General features: G+C 32.7%; 3 protein-coding genes and 1 pseudogene across 3 annotated transcripts; 3 read left to right on the top strand and 1 right to left on the bottom strand.

The window, feature by feature from the left end:
- The first annotated feature begins 2145 nt into the window (after positions 1-2145).
- On the top strand, positions 2146-2624 carry LOC102669032 (uncharacterized). The gene has a single exon (XM_006577688.4). The coding sequence runs from the start codon at positions 2174-2176 to the stop codon at positions 2324-2326; it is 153 nt and encodes a 50-aa protein (XP_006577751.1). The 5' UTR covers positions 2146-2173; the 3' UTR covers positions 2327-2624.
- Positions 2625-5422: 2798 nt separating this feature from the next.
- Positions 5423-9139, bottom strand: LOC100782574 (tyrosine-sulfated glycopeptide receptor 1). Its single transcript, XM_003520843.4, has one exon. It carries the CDS (start codon positions 8974-8976, stop codon positions 5524-5526), a length of 3453 nt encoding a protein of 1150 aa, XP_003520891.2. The 5' UTR covers positions 8977-9139; the 3' UTR covers positions 5423-5523.
- Positions 9140-12924: 3785 nt separating this feature from the next.
- On the top strand, positions 12925-15834 carry LOC100782037 (probable inactive purple acid phosphatase 29; annotated as a pseudogene).
- Positions 15835-18266: 2432 nt separating this feature from the next.
- On the top strand, positions 18267-19578 carry LOC100794944 (chlorophyll a-b binding protein 7, chloroplastic-like). The gene is given in 4 exon segments (NM_001253058.2): positions 18267-18402; positions 18484-18698; positions 18779-19293; positions 19374-19578. Coding segments are annotated over 4 exon segments (804 nt in total). The 5' UTR covers positions 18267-18346; the 3' UTR covers positions 19392-19578.
- Positions 19579-20558: the final 980 nt, after the last annotated feature.

Below are 20558 nucleotides of genomic sequence, written 5' to 3'. Positions count from 1 at the left end.
GAGTGTCAAGAAATATCAAGGTCCGTGCATTGATACAAAGAACATCATCACTTTATAATATGGGCCACCATGAAATGTCTCCCGTTACATGAAGAAGGCCCATTAGCAATAGCAAACAAATAACTATGATTATGAACAAGGAGAGTCAAATGCTTAGCCTTTAATTTGTCCCTCTCAAGCCCAATATCTTCGGACTCTGCGGTCCATTAATGAACAAAGTCGCTCCTGTGTATTGTTACGCTTCTCCTTCATTTACAGTGAGATGGCCCATTAGTTTATTCTTATTCACTTAAAAAAGGCATATCATAGGATGTTCACCGTCAACTTGAAATCCAATCCATGGTTTTAAAAATATTTTAATCAAATATGACTAGGGGTGAGTAAACATTTCAGGTCCATAGACGGGCTCATGGGACTCGTGATTCGTACGGGTTATAGATTAATTTTTTAAAAAAAATTCATGGTTATATAAGATTTTAGATCTGTCCTGCATAATCTGTGAGTTTGACCACCAGCTAAGCATAATTCAAACTTAACTAATCTTTAAAATCCAGTCCAAAATTCTTTATATCTATGTTGAAAATTTATTTGATTGTGTTAAAACTTTTGTAATTGAATATTTGTTAGAGATTTATTAAAAAAATCTAATACACACACCCACATATATATATATATATATATATATATATATATATATATATATATATATATATATAATTGAGTGTAATTGACTATTTTTAAGAAAAAAATATATATTTATTTTGAAATTGTATTTTTTTTTAAAAAAAAAACAAGGCATACAAATTAGCCTATTTGGCCCGTGAGATCTGTCAGACACGGACAGGCCAATATATTAAATAAATCTGTGTAAGGGTATGCGATGGACTGACTCGATCCACTATAATACTTGTTTACCTACCCCTAAATATGATCTAATCTAATTAAAACTCAATCATATACGAATTAAATAACAGGTTTTATTTTTCTTGGCCCAACTCAATCCATGACATATAATTAAATTTATTATTATATAAAGGATTAAGAAATGGATCCTTGTTGTCTTGCGATAGACGAAAGGCATGTCAGTCCTTATTTTCTCCTCGTGTTCAGTTCAGCCGCAGTGGGAGGGCACCAAAGACAGCTAGCTATGCTTTCACTTGGGTTTTCACCATAAAAAAGGATCTGTACTGAGTGTACTTTTATGAAATAAAAGAGCAAAATGGTCAAACTGATGAGAAGATTAATAGGACTAACTAGTTAAATTGAGAAGCAGATGATGTGTAACTTGATATGATAATAATGTCAAATGTAGAATAGCTTACATGCCGTTGAAAATAAAAACTTCCTTACATTCAGGAGTACAAGTATGCATGTAGAAATGGAACCATATCTCCTACATTTGACCCAGCACAAATTAATCCTAAATTAAAAGAAAGATAATCTTGATCTCAGCACCAGATCAAATATATATATCTATTCAAGGTAAAATTTAGCCTCCTAAAAAGATCCTACTCAATATTATGCTTATAATCCAAAGTTTTGAATGTCATGAAAAGCTGGAAGCCAGGCATCAAACATCCACCAATATATATAATTAATTTAACTATTTACCAATGAGTCCGAGTAGCTTGCATCTACTGATTTGCATAATATCCTTCTCCCTCAGTTTCTGTAAGTAAATGTGGCATTCTTGGCAAGGCAGCAAGTTCCAACTATAATTAACTATTTATATTTAGATAAACTTGCCAACAAAAATTTATAGAAGAAAAAAACAAGTAAAAAATAAAAGTTAAATGCAATTTTAATTCATGAGAAAACTTAAATTTATTTGACTATTTTTAAGAGTAGAGGTGCTTATGAAAAAAATGATCAAAAGATGACCATATATATTTCACTACATATCCACCGCAGAGTAAACAGTACACCTCCGTGCCTTTGCCAGTTTTCTAATAAACCTTGCTCGTTTTTGCACGCTAAACATTGGTAACGCAAGGAAGCAAGGCCACATTCATTCCCCCTCCCCTCCCTGCAAATCCATCCTTGAGGCCTCAGTTTTGGAGCCCACGTTCACTTCTCCATTCAGTGAGTCAACCTTTGCCTATGTATATATAAATAACTCCCTCAAGCTCTGTTTTTATTTTGGGGGTGCGTAACGAACACTGTAATATAATAGATGGTTGAGGTTGAAGGAAAGAGAAAGGGACATGATGATGGGTTTTGCAACAAGTGTGCTTCTTTGGTTAAGGAGCAACGTGCTCGTCTCTACATCCTGCGCCGCTGTGCCACCATGCTTCTCTGTTGGTATATCCAAGGAGATCATGACTGAACTCAAACTCAATTAGTTAAGTTTTAACTCTATCTATCTTCAATCCTCCAACAAAGAATGTAATTAGGTTGCTTGTTCAATTGGGAGCCAACGCCACCTTCCTCGTATTTTCTCTTTTTGACCCAACACAAATACAATGGGTTTTACGTGGACAGGACACCCTCACTCAGTGCTGCTTTTTCCGCAATCTTCAACACTACTGTCTATATATGGAGCTGCATGCTGCTTGGAGAGACAATATATAATCCACTCATTAGTCCTTCTCAATCTCATGGACTCTACTCTTTTTCTTTTACAAACCCCCTTATGTAAGGCCTTTTCTCTTTTGCCAATTCGCATTATATATAGCTTCTAAACTACTAGGACTGAGAAAATATTTTCTTTCCTTATTGTTCATTTTCATTATCTAAAAAGAAGAATTTGTTGCATAATTGCTGGAATTTCACTTCACATACAGAAACATTTTTTATTAAATAAAATGATCTCGAGATGAAGAAATTGTTGTCATATGGAGAGATCAAAGAATGTTAGCCCAAAGGTTGATAGGCCAACACGTCTTAAATTTTATGATATTATTACTTGCCTAAGGCTTTCCGCAATGCTGCCTGAAAGTACCCCCTGTTGTGTGTTTGCCACTGTAACCCAAAATTTCATGCATGGTTAACACTAACATTCTGCCACAAACGAACCAAGCGAAAGAACGCGGCTTTGTAGCAGATCATTGACGCTTATATATAATATATACGTAAGCACCCTTGTTAATGAAATCCTGTTGTGCTACTGTATCTTCACACCCAAAAATTTCATTCTATCACTATGCCTTTGTGTACCAAGTCAATTGTCAAATATATACTATCGATAGCTATGCACAATCTAGCCAGCCAAAATGACAAGTAGAAAACTTTGGTTTAGGATTTAACCTCTAGACATAACATGCACCATCTTGCCGGAGATATGTAGAGCTTTGCCCGTAAATAATTTAATATCCATGCACCCATATATCTTGAATCTTTTGTTTGTGAGTTGACTATCATTCATAGCTCGTATAGTCGTAATAATGGGACTACAAGGGCTTAATTTTCCACCACTTACAACTTTATGAACTAAGGTTTCAATTTCTACTGAAGATATTTAATAATCGAATCATGATGGTCTTTAACGAAATGATTGGAGAGATTTACACCAATGAGTTATAAGCAATCACGTCAAGCAATCTCACACCATGTTTTAATCCAAAACCTTAAGAGGTTCATCGTCGTATGCCCCCATCTCCGTCTAGATCCAAAACCACCACACATCATCACAATCGTGCAACCATCATTACTGTTGCATGACCCCCTCACATAACACATCCCACCCCGGCCTGATCTGAACGCCGTGACCCCCAACGTCACGCACACCACCACCACGATCCTAATAACATCGTGCGTCGCTCCCAACTCCAGATCCGCAGGCGCACAACCCCCTTTGCCCAGTCACCACTGTGCGTCCTCACTACCATTGTTTCAAACACCACTGTGCCGCTGCAACTTGTTCCGCATATGGGTATTGATATTTGGCTGCACGGAAGCATGTTTCCATTAAATTAAGTGGTGGTAATATATATATATATATATATAATATGGAAGTGTGATGTCATACTACATTATATAACATAATCCAATTTTTGTTGTATATATTTTTTTCACCTCTATTTAATTCAACGAAAACACGATTTGATGAAAAATATACAATCAAATTTTGTTTCCATTTTGTATTTTTTTCATCCTCTGTTACATAACATTTGTTGTGAACTTTTTTAACTGAATCATATTTCTATGAAAAGGATATTTTTGAAAAAAAAAAATAAAGCAACTCGATAGGGGGCAATAGCAATGTGATTCGGGTTAAAGCAACTCCCTACTTAATATTTTATTATCTACTTTGGCCTCATTTAGTAGGAGTATTTAAAACCGAACCAATCCTAGCATAAAACAAAAAATCGACCCAACAAATAGAAAACTACATAAAAACCAATAGTCATTGATTTGGTTTGATTCTTTTATTTTTCAAACCACGTGGTTCGGTGTGGTTCGGTTTGGTTTGGGATTTGACATACAAAAATCGAACCAAACCAAATTGCACCGGAAATACCACTAAAAATTATTGTTATAATTAGTGTTTTGTTGTTAGATATCTACTTTCTTAATTTTTATGTTTGAAAGCAAGTATGATAAATGTTATCTTATTATTTTTTTAAAGTCTAATTGTTGGAACTTGAAAACAAGTATTATGTGTTTTTTTTTTTTTTACTTTTATGTGGAATGATTATTATTCAACTTGAAAATAATTACTGTTTTACTTAAGTTTAATTGTTGAAACTTTCATTGTCCATTTATACCGTTGATTGTTGAACTAGTTATTATTCAAGTTTTATCTAATTAATAATAAAAAATTTAAGCATTTTTATTAATACTTGCTAGCAAAAATTTTAAATCGCAAAGTCAAACTAAATCAAACCACAAAAAATTAATTTGATTTTGTTCGGATATCATAAATCATTTAAGCCAAACTAAACTACACCACAATTGATTTTTTGTTTGGTTTAAACTAATTTTAAGCCAAAATCACATCACAACAACCCGTTATCATTCAATTCAGTTCCTCTTTAATATGTAGTGTTAAGTGTAAACAATATAATTTTTCCAAAAAAATTAAACAAATGCTCTTGTACTGAATGGCCTGAGATATAAATTTAAATTGGCATGATTTTCCTGATTAACTAAAATTACACTATTCTGTGTCAAATAAAAAAGCTTCTGGCATTTTATAAAGTGAATGATAATAACTAAATTCAGTAAGTTGTAGTGCTGCAATATTAAGATTGAAAAGTAAAACAAGAATGACATAAGTCACATAACAAAGGCTAGCAGAGTTCAGGATGCTCTATTCATTGGAAAGAGTTAAGAGAAACAATTAGTAGCATGAAGGTATACTTTCTGCATAAGCAATTATGCTAGTTCCTAGGATAGAAAGGTTTTTCGAGTATTATGGACAGGCACATAAAATAATTATTAAAATCTTGCTACCAACTTAGTGTGATAGGGAGAGTCATCATTTACGGTGGTAAAAATGATTCTGTATATATTGAAATGCAAAATTCTTTGCACAAGTATACATATCTATTGTCAAGATTTGTCAAGGACAAACATTTATCTCTAGTCTTTATTCATTTGCGGTTTGGATGACCCCACATTCTTCAGCCATTCAACAACTTCTCTGATGCTTGGTCTCTTGAAAGGATTCTGGTTGACACACATGCATGCTGCATCAAGAACCTGCTGCATCTCTTCTTCGAAGCCCTTCCCTCTCAGAAGAGGATCAAAGACTTGATCTTGTTTTCCTTCACTCCTCATTTGTTGAACCCAGGCAACCAACTCCCTTGACATTTTAGGCTTGCTTACATCGACGGGCCTCCTCCCACTGAGCAGCTCAAGCATGACAACCCCAAAGCTGTAGACATCTCCTCTCAGAGTTGCTACCCATGCTTGTCCATACTCTGGGGGTATGTAACCTAATGTACCTACAAGTTCAGTTGTAACATGAGTTTGATAAGGAAGAATCAATCTGGCCAGCCCAAAATCTGCAACATGTGCTTCAAACTTTTCATCAAGGAGTATATTACTTGACTTTATATCACGATGCACTATATGTGGTTCACATATCTGATGCATGTAAGCCAATCCACAACTTGCACCTTGTGCAATCTTCAGTCGAGTAGGCCAATCAAGTTGAGATGGACCATCAGCCTTTTCATGCAACCAGTAATCCAGACTTCCATTTTCCATGTAAGTATATATGAGAAGCCGAACACCCTCATGCACACAATAGCCTTGCAATGCAACCAGATTTTCATGCTGTGCTGTGGACAAAGCCTCCACCTCTGCTTTAAATTCCCTTTCCATAAGACCCAAATCTCCTGAAAGTTTCTTGATGGCCACTGTAGTTCCATTTGGTAACGTTGCTTTATAAACCAAACCAAAACCCCCACATCCTATTATGTTTGCCTGACTGAAATTTTCAGTGGCCTTTAATATTTCAAATATGGTAAGGTCCTTGATTTCATTTGTTTTATTTGGGAACAATACCACTAGGCTAGCCTCTTTGTCAACCTCAGGATGAACTCCACTGTAAGAGCTGACAGAAATTGACTCCAGTTCAACCTTGTCAGTGTCTCCACCTGGATTGATCCTTCTCTTGGATATTATCCACACTATCAACACTGAAATGAAGGAAACAGTGCCAAAACAGGCTGCAATGGAAAATCCAATTATCAATTTTTTGTTTGATCTGTGACCACGTGCAGTAGTACCCTGTTGAGGAAGACAAGAACGCTGAACAACTGAACCACACAACTGTAGGTTTCCTTCAAAGCTGGAAGAGGAGAAAGTATCAAATTGACCACCAGTTGGTATCGGTCCTTGAAGATTATTGTATGCTACACTGAAAGCAGACAAAAAATGCAAGCTTTTGAGTGAAACAGGAATCTCACCAGAAAGTTGGTTTCCTGAGAGGTATAGTTTCTCTAAGTTAATCAAGTTAGAAATTTCTGCTGGGATATTGCCAGAGAATTTGTTGTTACTAAGGTCCAGCTGATGAAGGACTTTCAGTTTGCCAATCTCTATAGGGATACTGCCATTGAGGCTATTGTTTCCCAGATATATTGCTGGTGGTAGGTTGGAAATCTGATTATATTGCATTTGGGAAACATTGTTGGCATTAGCAAAGAGGGGTAACTCCAGGTAAGTCCTTTCTACTTCATCATATGCCTGTTGTGATGTTAGTGCTGGAAGCCTTGTGAGCTCAGTTGGAAATATTCCTGTGAGGCGGTTAAAAGACAAGTCTATGTAGAAAAGCTCAGGAAGTGTGTTCAACCAAGGAGGAATTGAACCACTAATTTGATTATAAGACAAATCCAAGACCTCAAGCTTCTTCAGATTAACAAGCCAGCGTGGTATTTGGCCTGTGAAATTACAACCACCCAATGCTAGAACTTGGATCTTTTGGAATCCATCTGGATTTGTTATGTTTGCATCATCTGGCATCATTTCATTGAAAAAATTCTGGGAGAGCATAAGGGTACTGAGGTTCTTGAGTTCCATGAGTAACTTCAGAGCCCCAGTGACATTACTCAGGTGGTTGGTAGAAATTGAAAGGAAAGCCAGAGACTGAAGTCCAAGTATGTCAGGTGAGATCTGTCCCTCAAAATGATTAGATGCTAGCCTTACTGCTTTAAGTGACTTACAAGCATAAAGGGTTGGTGGTAAAATACCAGTGAAACTATTGTTGCCAAGGTCAAGTGCTGTGAGTCTGAGGAGTCCGGAGAAATTTAATGCTGAGAGGTCTCCCTCCAACAAGTTAAGCCTTACATCCAACATGACAAGATTGGCACAGTCCATCAGAGATGTGGGCAAAGTACCAGTTATATTGTTGGCATGAAGGAGTAAACGTTCCAATTTGGAGAGCTTACCAATATCCGAGGGAATGGGCCCGGTGAAATTATTGGAGTAGAGCTCCAAAACTGTGAGGTTGGCAAGGTTAACAATGCCCTCACCAATGGTTCCATTGAGTTTATTGAGGGGCAAGGAGATTTCTGTGAGAGCAACAGCATTAAAAATATCACCAGGAAGGGGCCCAGATAGTGAATTGGAACCTGCTCGAAATCTCTCCAGATTGGAACATGCTCCTAGTCCAGGCTGAATCGTGCCTATGAAATCATTGGAGGAATAATCCAAGAATCTGAGAGAAGACGAGCTACTGTGGTTACTGCAGAGAGAAGTGGGAATATGACCTGTGAAGCTATTGTTACTAACATTAAAAGAAGTCAAACTCCCTCCAGCACCGGCATCTGCCAGGTGCTGAAGGAGAGAAGGTGGGAGTGTTCCGTGGAATAAATTACTAGACATATCCAGCTCCTGGATAGTATTGCCACTGATATTAGCAACAAAGGGTGGCAATTCGCCAGAGAAAAGATTGAAGCTCAAATCAAGAATCTGCAGGTGATTAAGAAGTGAGAAAAAATGGTTGGGAAGATTACCAGATAAGCGATTATGGGAGAGATTAAGGCGGGAGAGAGCAGTGAGGTTTGTGAGGGATGGGGAGAGGAAGCCAGAGAGAGCCCTGGATGGTAGCAATAGATGTATGACTCTGAGATCCTCATCACACACAATGCCTTCCCAAGAACAGCAATCAACAGAAGAAGCAGACCAATTGAGAGGGGACGGAGAGGATATATTCCTGGAGAAGGAGAGGAGCGAGTCTCTATCCAGTTGGTTACACGAGGAGGCTTGAACAAGAACAAGGAATCCAGACAGAAGGAACAGTATTAAGACAAAGACCATTAACTTGGAAACCATGAAGATGGAAAAGGGTCGAGTTCCCTGTGTCATTAGAACGAATCCCCAGAAGGGAAAAAGGGAGTCTTTAGGATACTTCCTCAATGTTAGCATATGGGTTTGAGATGTTGGGGATTGCAAAGCGTATAGCATATAGCATATAGCAGCGACCATTGATTGACCATGTCGCAGGAAAGGGAAAGCCAAGGTAAGAAGCAAGAGAGTGGCGTGATGTTGACAACTAACATATAAAAAAGACAAGTATGCTAATGCCATTATAAATAATTCAGCGTTTACTTTTCTGTTGGGAGGGGCGGCCGGTAGTGGCTGAGTGGAATTTGTCTATGATATGATGATGATCATCGTCATGATTGACAAGTATGCCAAACATAACGTGTGAAAGTGGAACTGATAATCATAATCTATACTATACTTATGAGGAGAGGGGATATTCTGTTCTGTCTCAAGATGCATTTCCAAACCACTTCCATTCTCACCCTCTCCTTTTGTAATGGAACGGATCCACTAGGACTATTTTATAACATTATTAAAAGTTTTAATCTACAACAAATTATGCCAGTTTCAGATAATAATAATAAAAATGACAAAGTCCACTAGTTCATGTCCATATCACTTACAAAGTACAATGGTTTCGAGCACGAAACTTCCCCGAGAGCCCAAAAACTATAATATATTTTGTCTTTGTAATATTGGTTTTACTCTTCCAACTTTAACTTTTGATTCATTTAATTTCTGATTTTTACAAAAGCACTAGACTTTGTCTCTTATCGTATACAATTTTTGTCGTTGCGAAGGACAAAAACCATTATTTTTGTTAAAGTCCAACAATGGTCAAAGTTAAATTTCAAGGAGTAAAATTAAGTTTTACCAAAAATACAAATAGTGACAACATATATTGGCATATTTCCCTAAAAAAGAGTAAATAGTTGAATAATAAATAATATAATTAGACTTATACATCATAATGTGTACAAGTATACAAGGTTATATTCACATAAAAAAGTATACAAGGTCATATGTGCTTATAGGTATGCAAAATATCATACCACTAAAAAAATATTGTATATAGTTGACTTTAACAAAAATTATTTTTAAATTACAACACGTAATATCAAATAAGGAGAAATGCCCCATAGAAATTTAGGAAAATACAATTAAATTCTTTTCTTAAAGTTAATTACAAATAACAAAAAAGTTTCTTATTAGGTGAATTTTGTTTCTTAGGACAAAGACAACAAATGTCTTTCAATCCAATAAGATAGAGATTAATAATGATTGTGATGTGTGACTATTATTTAAGGAAATTTTAAATACGGAAGAAATTAATCACGTGTTTTCTTATTAAATAAATTGTTTTCTCCTCGTATATGAATATAGTGAAATCTTATATCATTACATCAAACTTATGAATTTTATTAGCTAAGATTAGTCATATGAATTAAACAATATCTCTTTTCAATATTGTTAATCAAATATTCAGAAAAATAATTATATATTTAAAATACTTATAGTTTTTCTTATATTTTTGCCAAACCCTAACTATTGGTCTAATTTATAAACAATTTTTGGTCATGTTGACCAAAACTAATTGAAGAACTATTTGGTAGTTGAAAATTAAAAAATTATCTTGTGTTTGATAAAATTGTATTTTTAAGTAACTAACAAAATATAAAATTACATAAATAAATATATCTATGTAATGTTTAAGGATAAAAAAAAATATAACAAATGTTACCTTAAATAAAAGATTAAAAAGAAAATTCTAATAAATATTCAAGAGGATAAAGAGAATAAATATAAAAAAAATTAAATGTTCCTTCAACTAGTATTTAAAAAATATTAAAAATTAATTTAAAATTCATTGACTAAACAGTTAAATATATTTTTTAATTAATTAAAAAACTAACAGAATCTAATGAATGTTTTTCATTTCACACCTTCAAACAGTCTTAGTTTTTATTTATCATATCTGTTAAATCGTGATTCAACGTCGATCACAGTTTTTTTTTAATAATCCTGTCGGTGTATATTTCCATTATTACAGGACCTTTTAGTATATCAATATAAATGTAGTGTACATATTAATTATTCAATTACAATAAGATATCCGAAGATATAGTCTAATTTTCCCATATCTATCAACTAAATTAATGCTAACCCATAACTGCAATTGTCTATACACACATATATTACAGAATTAGATTGCACTATAGAAAAGGTTTGGGTGAAATATCATTTTGATCCATTAATTTTTTTTATTTTTCCGTTTTGAAAGTCTCATTTTATCTTTTATATTTATAAATTGACTTAAAATAATCATTTTGTTCATTAAATAATTATGTGATGTTAATTTTGTTATTATTTTATTATGTTTTTTCGACGGTTTATTTTCTGACCGTTCAACACTTATTTTATAGTATTTTTTAATAATTTTTAAATTTAAAAATTGTTTAACACTTATTAAATGCTCTAAACCAAACAAATTCTTACATATTTGAATCATTAGAAAATGAATTGCTAAAAACTGTAATAAAATAATAATAAATTAACATCACATCACTGTTTAATCGATAAAATGGTCACTTTACGTCATTTCACAAATATACAAAATTAAAATAAAACTTTTAAAATAAAAATATCAGAATAAATAAAAAAATTTAAAAACATAATGAATCAAAATGATATATTAACCAAAAGATTTTAGCATTGTTTTGTAATAATTATTTTATAAATATTGTAAAAAAACTAAAACATAAAACAATTAAAAAAATATTATTTTAATATTTATTAGTGTGCAATTCAAAAAATACTTGAGGATATAGTGGGAAGTTGAATTAATGTAATAAATAACCAAATTAATTAAATGAGAAAGGGAATATACAATAAAGAAATATATCTATGTACCATAAAAAAAATATACAAATGGTTTAATTAGGTAATTATTTAATCACCAAAATAAAGTATGAGGTTTGAAAACTTTTTTTGACTTATTAGGTGCACATTTTATATGCTTAAAGGAAAGAATAAGTACGGTGGGGGATATCAGATGAGAAAGCAACTTGTTATTATAAATTGAGGTTGAGGGTACTTTTCGATGTCTACGCGCAATTCGAAACCACTTTTTACGATATGAATTAGAAAATAGGCCAAGACTAGTTTAGTTTGGACTATATATATGTAAACAATAATACTATTATTTTTGTTACAGTGTTCAATGTACGTGCATGTTAATTAACGAAATTCTATGATTGGTGAACCAATCAGAGAACTAGCACCAGTATTTAACTACACCAAAATACTATAGCACGCTAGCTTGTATAAAATATTGATGTCATATTTAATACATGTTTTTTTAGGGTAATACAGGTTGACTTCGGGATATTTAAGACTTTGGACAAAAATTAGGTTAAGTTTTTTTTAAAATCATATTATTAATACCGAGTATTTATTGTCTTTACCAATAATTAATTTTTATTAAAGAATTAGTAGATCACTTTTATAAGGATTCTCATCTTCTAATTATATATTTTTTTATTTATAAGACTTAAACAAGGAACATTAAGTAAAAAAATTAAATTCAATATCAGATTAAATTCTTTTAGTAGTTTATAGTTAATATAGAATATAATTTTAAAAGGTGGCTGAAAATTCATTTTTTTACTGTATCATAATACAAAATATTTACTCATTTTATTAATAACATATATTGTTACCGAAAACTTGGATGACAACTTTTAATATATGTATTTTTTTAATTTTTTTTTTATTCACCGAACTTGAACCTAAAAATTTTCTTTAAGAGATATGTAGCTACCAAAAATAAGTAATTTTTTTTTTACCAAATTAAGTGATTTTGTAAAATTATAAACCAAATTAGGTGATTTAAAAAAAATATTGATTAAAGATGAATAATTTTGACTTTTAATTGTAATTATATATATTAGTTGTAGTCATAATTAATTTCTCAATTTTAATTTATTAAATAAAATTTCAATTCTGAAAATGTTTGGTATGAATATCTTATTACATGTTTAAAGAAAAAAATTATTAATTAATCATGTTATAATATGTTGATCATTTGTGAATTAATTTAATAATTTGATTAATCATTAACGTAATTTGAATAAAAAATGTTAAAATAAAAGGAATCATCATCAATATTTATTTTAATAAAACACAAAAAAAAATCCTTTAAATTGATCTTCCAAATCAAAAAATAATCCAAAGTCAAAATGTAGATTTAGGAATAAAAACGAAAACATATAAATATATATTAAAAGGAGTAAAATAACATAACAAGTATAAAAAAAATTACTAGAAAGTCAAGGAAAATAAAATTTGCTAATTTATGAAACGATGTGTAAGCCAAAAAGGTTTCTCCTCCACTTGTTGATCCGCATTCCATGTTGTCGTCTCGCATGTCTTTGTCCAAAGAGTGCAAGTGACTTGACGATAAACAAGCATTTTCATCAAGTGAAGTGATGATTGGGAGTGGGTATGGCACTCAGACTCTGAGGAAAATGGGTTTTGATTCCACTCTTTTGGTTTTGCCTGATTCCGTTTTGCTTCTCACAACAGAAAAAATGGAGAGTTGAAGAAGATCTTTCAAATTGCTGACTTGCACTTTGCCCACTGCTTGGATGTGCTGCCTTCTCAGTATGCTTCTTGCTCTGACCTCAACACCACCGCCTTCATCCAAAGGATCATCCTTTCTGAGAAACCTAACCTTATTGTCTTCACTGGTATTCCTATCCTCTTTTTACTTTTCATTTCTTTCTATTTTAGTGCACAAACACGCTTATTTTGGACATTATCTTTCTATTTTATTGCACAAAGATGTTTATTTTGGAAACCCAATCTATCTTTATACACTTTTTGGTATTGGGGCGATTGTCAGTTCACAGTTAATACCAAAATTAACTTCATTTATTACTTTGATCAATGGAATGCTTTCTGAAGACAAAGTAAAACTTTCCATTATAATAACAACTTCTACTTATCAAAGATCATGACTTTATTCTAATTACTTGTGTTAAGGATGAACTCTAAGTCTCCAAGACATTAGCTTGGAGTTTGAATTTTTTCTTTATCAAGCAAGTTGCAAATTTCCTTAACTGTTGATACCATGTTGTGTATTCATTTTGGTGTGATACGGGATAATATATTTGGATATGATGCTTCGGATCCAGCTAAATCAATGGGTGCGGCATTTGCACCTGCAATTGCATCATACATTCCTTGGGTAGCTGTTTTGGGCAACCATGACCAGGAAGGATCCCTCTCTAGGGAAGGGGTGATGAAATATATTGCTGGAATGAAAAACACTTTATCTGTAGTCAATCCTCCGGAAGTACACATAATTGATGGTTTTGGGAACTATAACTTAGAGGTTGGAGGAGTTGAAGGCACTGATTTTGAAAATAAATCAGTGCTCAATCTGTACTTTCTTGACAGTGGAGATTACTCCAAGGTTCCTTTCATTCCTGGCTATGGCTGGATCAAACCCTCTCAGCAACTTTGGTTCCAACGAACGTCTCAAAGCTTAGGGTACTCTTTTACCTGTTTCATTGACTAGCTATATTTTGGCTACTGTACATTGCATCCTAAGATCCACTAAACCATTCATCCTGTTTCTCTCTCTTTTTTTTATTTTGTTTAATAGCTGATTTTCAGTTATTTCCCTTGATAATCTTTGGATTACCTACTTACTCTTTTGTTCTGCAGAAAGCATACATGAATGGACCAGTGCCTCAGAAAGAACCTGCTCCTGGACTTGCATACTTTCACATCCCGTTACCCAAATATGCTAGTTTTGACTCATCAAACTTCACAGGTGTGAAACAAGAAGGCATAAGTTCTAATTCTGTGAATTCTGGCTTCTTCACAACATTGATTGAAGCAGGAGATGTGAAGGCAGTTTTCACTGGCCATGATCATGTCAATGACTTCTGTGGCAAGCTAACAGGTATACATCTTTGTTATGCTGGGGGATTTGGATATCATGCTTATGGAAAAGCTGGATGATCAAGGAGAGCAAGAGTGGTGGTAGTTAGCCTGGAGAAAACAGAGAATGGCCGTTGGGAAGATGTCAAATCAATTAAAACATGGAAGCGCCTTGATGATCAAAATCTAACTGGTATTGATGGTCAGGTCTTATGGAGCAAGAGCTTTGGCAGTAAGATATCTCTGGATTCTGGAATACTTGGAGAACTCTTTTTCTTGATTTTAAACTTGTGCTACAGACTGATAGATGAAATCTATATTACATATCTGAGTTGATAAAAAGATACCAGGAAACAAATAACTTTTGCTTCTTATTTAACTATCAAATTAGCTTTCTAATTACTATTACTTGATTGCCCTAGATGATGTCTAGCATAAACTACTTCAAAGTTCAGTTACTCATAGGGGTAGAATCTGTTGGCTATTAGAACACATGTCAATTAGTTACTGTCACATGGAAATATAAACAATAACTTGCATAGAAATGAGAAGGGAGGGTGATAGGATAAAAATACCAAATAGAAGAGGAAAGAAATAAAAGGAAATAGAGTGAAAAATATGTGTTGGTTGGATGGATAGAAATTAAAAGGAAAGAAGTGGACAAATTTCTCTCCATTTGTTTGGATATTTGGAAAAGAGAATGGAAAGAAATTAATAAGTTGTATGGAAAAAAATTATACTAATTAAAAAAACTTAATTTGGTTATTCCACTACTTTATAACAAAATTATTTTTTTCCAATTTTTTTATATTATAAAAAAAAATTCAAATTTATAAGAAATTAAAAAAAAAAAGAGGGATGATTTCTCTCCCATTTTATGTCAATTTGGGGGAAAATATTTTGGCAGGTCCAACGGAACTAACTTCTTCATTCTTCCCTCAAATAAACAATGGAAATTTAATATTTCTATCTTCATCCTTTCCATTTCCTTCCACTCGGTGTCTATAGAAACAAACAGAGGGTAAAGAGTTCGAACAACTTTAAGCAAGTGAAAAACGGTTGATATTTTCTTTTGTTTGAGGTAGTATACTAACTATGGTTTGTGTGTAACTTCATGCTTTCCGTTGCAGGTTCATCTCCTTTGATTTATTGTTTGTTCTGGTTTTGATGTAACAGGCAACCGCAGGAAAAAACAAGATGGTGGCTCTGGAGAATTTGCATGATGCAGAAAAACGTTAGTACCATGAAAGGTTATTTTTGAATGACTAATTAAATTATGTTTTATCCACATATATTTATCAAATGAACCTGTTTACTACACGTCCTATAATCAAGATTCAGAATGCAGCAATACAAAGTAGCTGGGGCAAAAGCAATATATAAAAGGGACAGAAGTTCATTAATGTCTGTTCACTCATGTAAAACCATGATGACCATGTCTTCAATTTGTTCTTACGTGCGGCCTCAACATGAAAGGTTTCTTTTAGAAGATTGTAGATGTAATGCACCATGAATTGAGAGTAGATTTCTACTTTTTTTGTATGAATATTTGTGCTTACCTAATAGTCAGGGACGGACCCACGCCTACATGAGGGGGCCTCGTCCCCTGATTTCTTCAAATTAGTTTTTTTTTTTATATTATGTCATTTTTTAAAAATAATATTAAATATTTTTTTTTGTTTTGGAAATTTAAATATGTAAATAATATTATTTAATTATTACTTATTATTTTATATTTTAATAAAATATTTTATTCTTTTGTAATATTTATCGTAGAGAATAGAGATAATTGAATTTTTGTTTTTTCTAGATAAAACATTTTAGTATTGTTTATTTTTCTTTTAAAAAGTTTTCTTTTTATAATATGCTATTATTATTATTATTACTTTTAAAGTTATAAATAGTTGTAGTTTATAATCCAATAATTTTATTAATATTTATCAATGAGTCAAACTTTACAAACACTATATATAAGGTTGACAACTTAAATTTTGTAACACATCAAGAAATATTTTATCTTTTTATCAAAATTTTGTACCATTATGAGGTTTCAATGTGTTTTCCATTCTAATGGACAAATACACACCTACGTGCTATGTAAATCCTAGGAAAGCAAATTAGATATCAAGTTGCACTAAAAATTTGTCATAATTTACTTTTAAAGTTGTAGTCTTTGTTACAAGAAGTATTTTTCTTCTTCAATTTTTCAACTTTTTGAAAGTAAAATATTCTTCAATGGTTGTGGGTTATTATTGTCCTAAAAGATAATTTAGTGTCAAATTGAGTAGATTTTTGGAATATGATTAATAAATTTTTTCATAAGAAAAATATAAATAACATAATATAAAAAAATTATAAATTTAATTCATTAAATTTTTTGGTGAAATATAAAATTGTTCATTGTCATTTGTAATTTAGGAACTTGAAAAATATGTTTAATATCTTCTATGTAAATATATTCTTTGTTATATGTTTTTAAATCATTTAAAAAATATATATAAATATTTTGTATGAATTTTAATGCTTATATATTTTATTGATTTTGGCCCATAATTGAATCTCGAGTTCGCCCCTGTTGATAGTGTGATAAAACGTTTGCTTTATGCAATTTAGCGTTTATTGCCAAGCTTGACACTGGTTGAATCAGAAGAGAAACATACTTTCCTTTTTGCACCAATGTTTGACGATGTTATAGTTGTTCAAAATGAACAGAGATAAAGGGACAGTAAATTGGTTTAAAGAAAAAAATGTTATTTAATTGTTTTTCTTGTTAATGATTTGTTAAGAGAACTAATAAAAACAATTAAATAGTGAATGTTATATTATACTGATAAAAAAAATAGTGAATGTTATATTATTATTGCTTGTATCATAAGGAATTATTTTCCTTATTAAAAATAAGTATAAATGTAAAGTAAAATCATATACTGTGTAAGAATAAAAAGATTGAATATGATATAAGTGAAGATAAGATCCACAAGTTATAACATTAAAATTTTAGATTAAAATATGATGTCAAGTTCATTTGTTTATTGGTATAAGTCTGTCGCGTTTATTTCTTTATTCTTATTTTAAAAAAATCAATGCAGTATTCAAATATAAAATCAATAATTTTTTGTATAAAAATAAATATATTATAATAATCAAAACATTTTATAATTTATTTTAAAAAATATTATTAAGAATCTTACTCTTAAACAAATAATTTTATTGTGAACAAAAGATTATTTTTAATTACAATTAAAAAATTTCTGAAATATCTCACTTAAGATTATGTTTGATTTAGAAGATAAAAATAAAATATAAAAGGTATAAGTCTAAAAAAATATAATTTTTTTTCTAATATTATTTCATCTTTAAAATCAAAGTCATGTGAATTAAATGATTTTATTTATTTAAATGTAATTTTGATCTTAAATTGATAATTTGTATCCAGCTAAGATGAATAGTCCCACAAAATGTTTCTGATTGGTGCGCAGGGAAAATAGCAAATAAGAATATCCATTTCCAGGTAAACCTATCCAATTAGATTCCCACAAGCCACATGGCAACTCAACATCACACTCCTATCCTTTAAGATAAGACCCTGCTTTGCATTAATCATCATACATCAAACATATACACAAAAGAGCACTGACCAAACCATTTTATTTTATTTTTGAATCAAGGGTGAGGGCCTTCCATGGCTTCCGCTTGTGCTTCCTCTGCAATTACAGCTGTTGCCATCTCTACGCCGAGGCAAGTTAATTAGTTTGTCCACTTTCCCATTTGATTTATTTGCAAATATCTCTATTTTATTTATTACATGCATGTGTACAGTTCCGGGCAGAAGAATGGATCAGGAGGTTGTTTTCTTAGTGGAAGGAAATTGAGGGTGAAAAAGGAGAGAGCAGCAATTGGAGGACGATCGATGGGCACTACAGTGTGCGCAGTTGCTGAGCCTGACAGACCTCTATGGTTCCCAGGCAGCACCCCTCCTCCATGGCTTGATGGCACTCTACCTGGAGACTTCGGCTTTGACCCTCTTGGTCTTGGTAAGTCTAGTATGTCTGAGAATGAATTGAAGTTACGTTGATGGAGAAATTAAAGTGGAATTTGATTGATTGATTGATAGGATCTGACCCGGAGAGTCTGAGATGGAATGTTCAGGCAGAGCTAGTGCACTGCAGATGGGCAATGTTGGGTGCTGCTGGCATTTTCATTCCAGAATTCCTAACAAAGATTGGTGTCTTGAACACTCCTTCATGGTACTCAGCTGGAGAGCTGGAATACTTCACGGACACTACTACCCTCTTCATAGTTGAGCTCTTTTTCATTGGCTGGGCCGAGGGTAGAAGATGGGCTGACATAATCAAGCCAGGCTGTGTCAACACTGACCCCATCTTTCCCAACAACAAGCTCACCGGAACCGATGTGGGTTACCCTGGTGGCCTTTGGTTTGACCCCCTTGGTTGGGGAACCGGTTCTCCTCAGAAGATCAAGGACTTGAGAACTAAGGAGATCAAGAATGGCAGACTGGCCATGCTTGCTGTCATGGGTGCATGGTTCCAGCACATCTACACTGCCACCGGTCCTATTGACAACCTCTTTGCCCACCTTGCAGATCCTGGCCATGCTACCATTTTTGCTGTAAGTTTATTCATCACTACAACATCCTATACTAACCATTCTGCGTTTTTATTTTCTTACTCACTTTTTCTTTATTACAGGCTTTCACCCCTAAGTGAAAAGGCTAAGATCAACAATCAGATTACCAGCTGTTTGGGATGAGAGGAGTGTTTATATATGTCTGTAGAAATTAAGCTTGTAATATGGCTACTTCTATGTCATATATGCACATAATATCATAATCCAACGTGCCGACACCTATTTAAGTTTTAGATGCCATGAATGTAAGTTCAGGTAATAATCCCATTTGTGCATAAGATCATAACCCACCTTGAGTATATTAATTTCATCATTCACGGCAAAATTAATCTGAGAAAAAAAAAAAGAAGGACATTTTCTTTATTATTTAAACCTTTCTTTTTAGTTCATTAAAGGCTATTAATTAGAATTTAACCCTCTAACGTTCACGACCGACCTACTAAATATTCAATTGCTAATATTGTAGTTGGTAAATGTCACGAGTCACGATGATGGAAATCGCATCGGAATTAGCAATAATAAAAAAAGTTTAAGCAGTTGCCACTGTTTTTTCAATTTCTCAAAAAGTAAAACATTCCTTATTTCAAAAACTACATACTACAGTACAGTACAAACATTACTGTTTGGAATAGTCTCTTTTGTCATTAGGCTAAATGAAATGATAATTTTATACTTTTTAAAAAATTCATCAAACTCGTTCAACTTTTCTGATAAATAAGTTTAAATTCTGTCACAACTCATTCTTAGACTGTGGTCGGTGCATAGATTAAAATCCCCTTGGTCTGAAAATAACTAAATGGGTTACGAAAGATTCAGCATAGTCTCCCTTAAAATTAGAATAATCCATAAATCGTTTCACATGTAAAGATCAAGTTGGCTCGTGAATTTCAAGTTTACAAGGCTATGTTCAAAACAATTTGGGCTGTCAATCCAGCAAAAATGGTGTCATTCACATGGAAAGCATTTCTAGACCGAATTCCAACTAAAATGAACCTTTTTCTTATAACTTAGAGAATGAATTTGTAGATCATATGTTGTTCTCTTGTAATTTTGCATATGAAATTTGATTGAGTTGTTACTCCTGACTGGGTTTCTCAATGGTCCTACCAAAAAATCATTTCATGTTACATTCTGGTATCGAAAGGGGAAGAAGAAAAAAAAAAGGTTTAGAACATTTATTTGGTTCGGGGATCAGGGCAATTTGGCTAAGTAGGAATTAAATATGTTCTTCTTTTTTTATGAACGAG

This window comes from Glycine max, chromosome 3, assembly GCF_000004515.6.
Source record: "Glycine max cultivar Williams 82 chromosome 3, Glycine_max_v4.0, whole genome shotgun sequence".
Classification (NCBI taxonomy): domain Eukaryota; kingdom Viridiplantae; phylum Streptophyta; class Magnoliopsida; order Fabales; family Fabaceae; genus Glycine; species Glycine max.
This window is presented reverse-complemented; position numbering and strand designations above follow the sequence as displayed.

Bases quoted from the DNA above. Each gene is read 5' to 3' on its own strand.
- LOC100782574 (XM_003520843.4), bottom strand. From the start codon at position 8,976: ATGGCATTAGCATACTTGTCTTTTTTATATGTTAGTTGTCAACATCAC.
- LOC102669032 (XM_006577688.4), top strand. From the start codon at position 2,174: ATGGTTGAGGTTGAAGGAAAGAGAAAGGGACATGATGATGGGTTTTGC.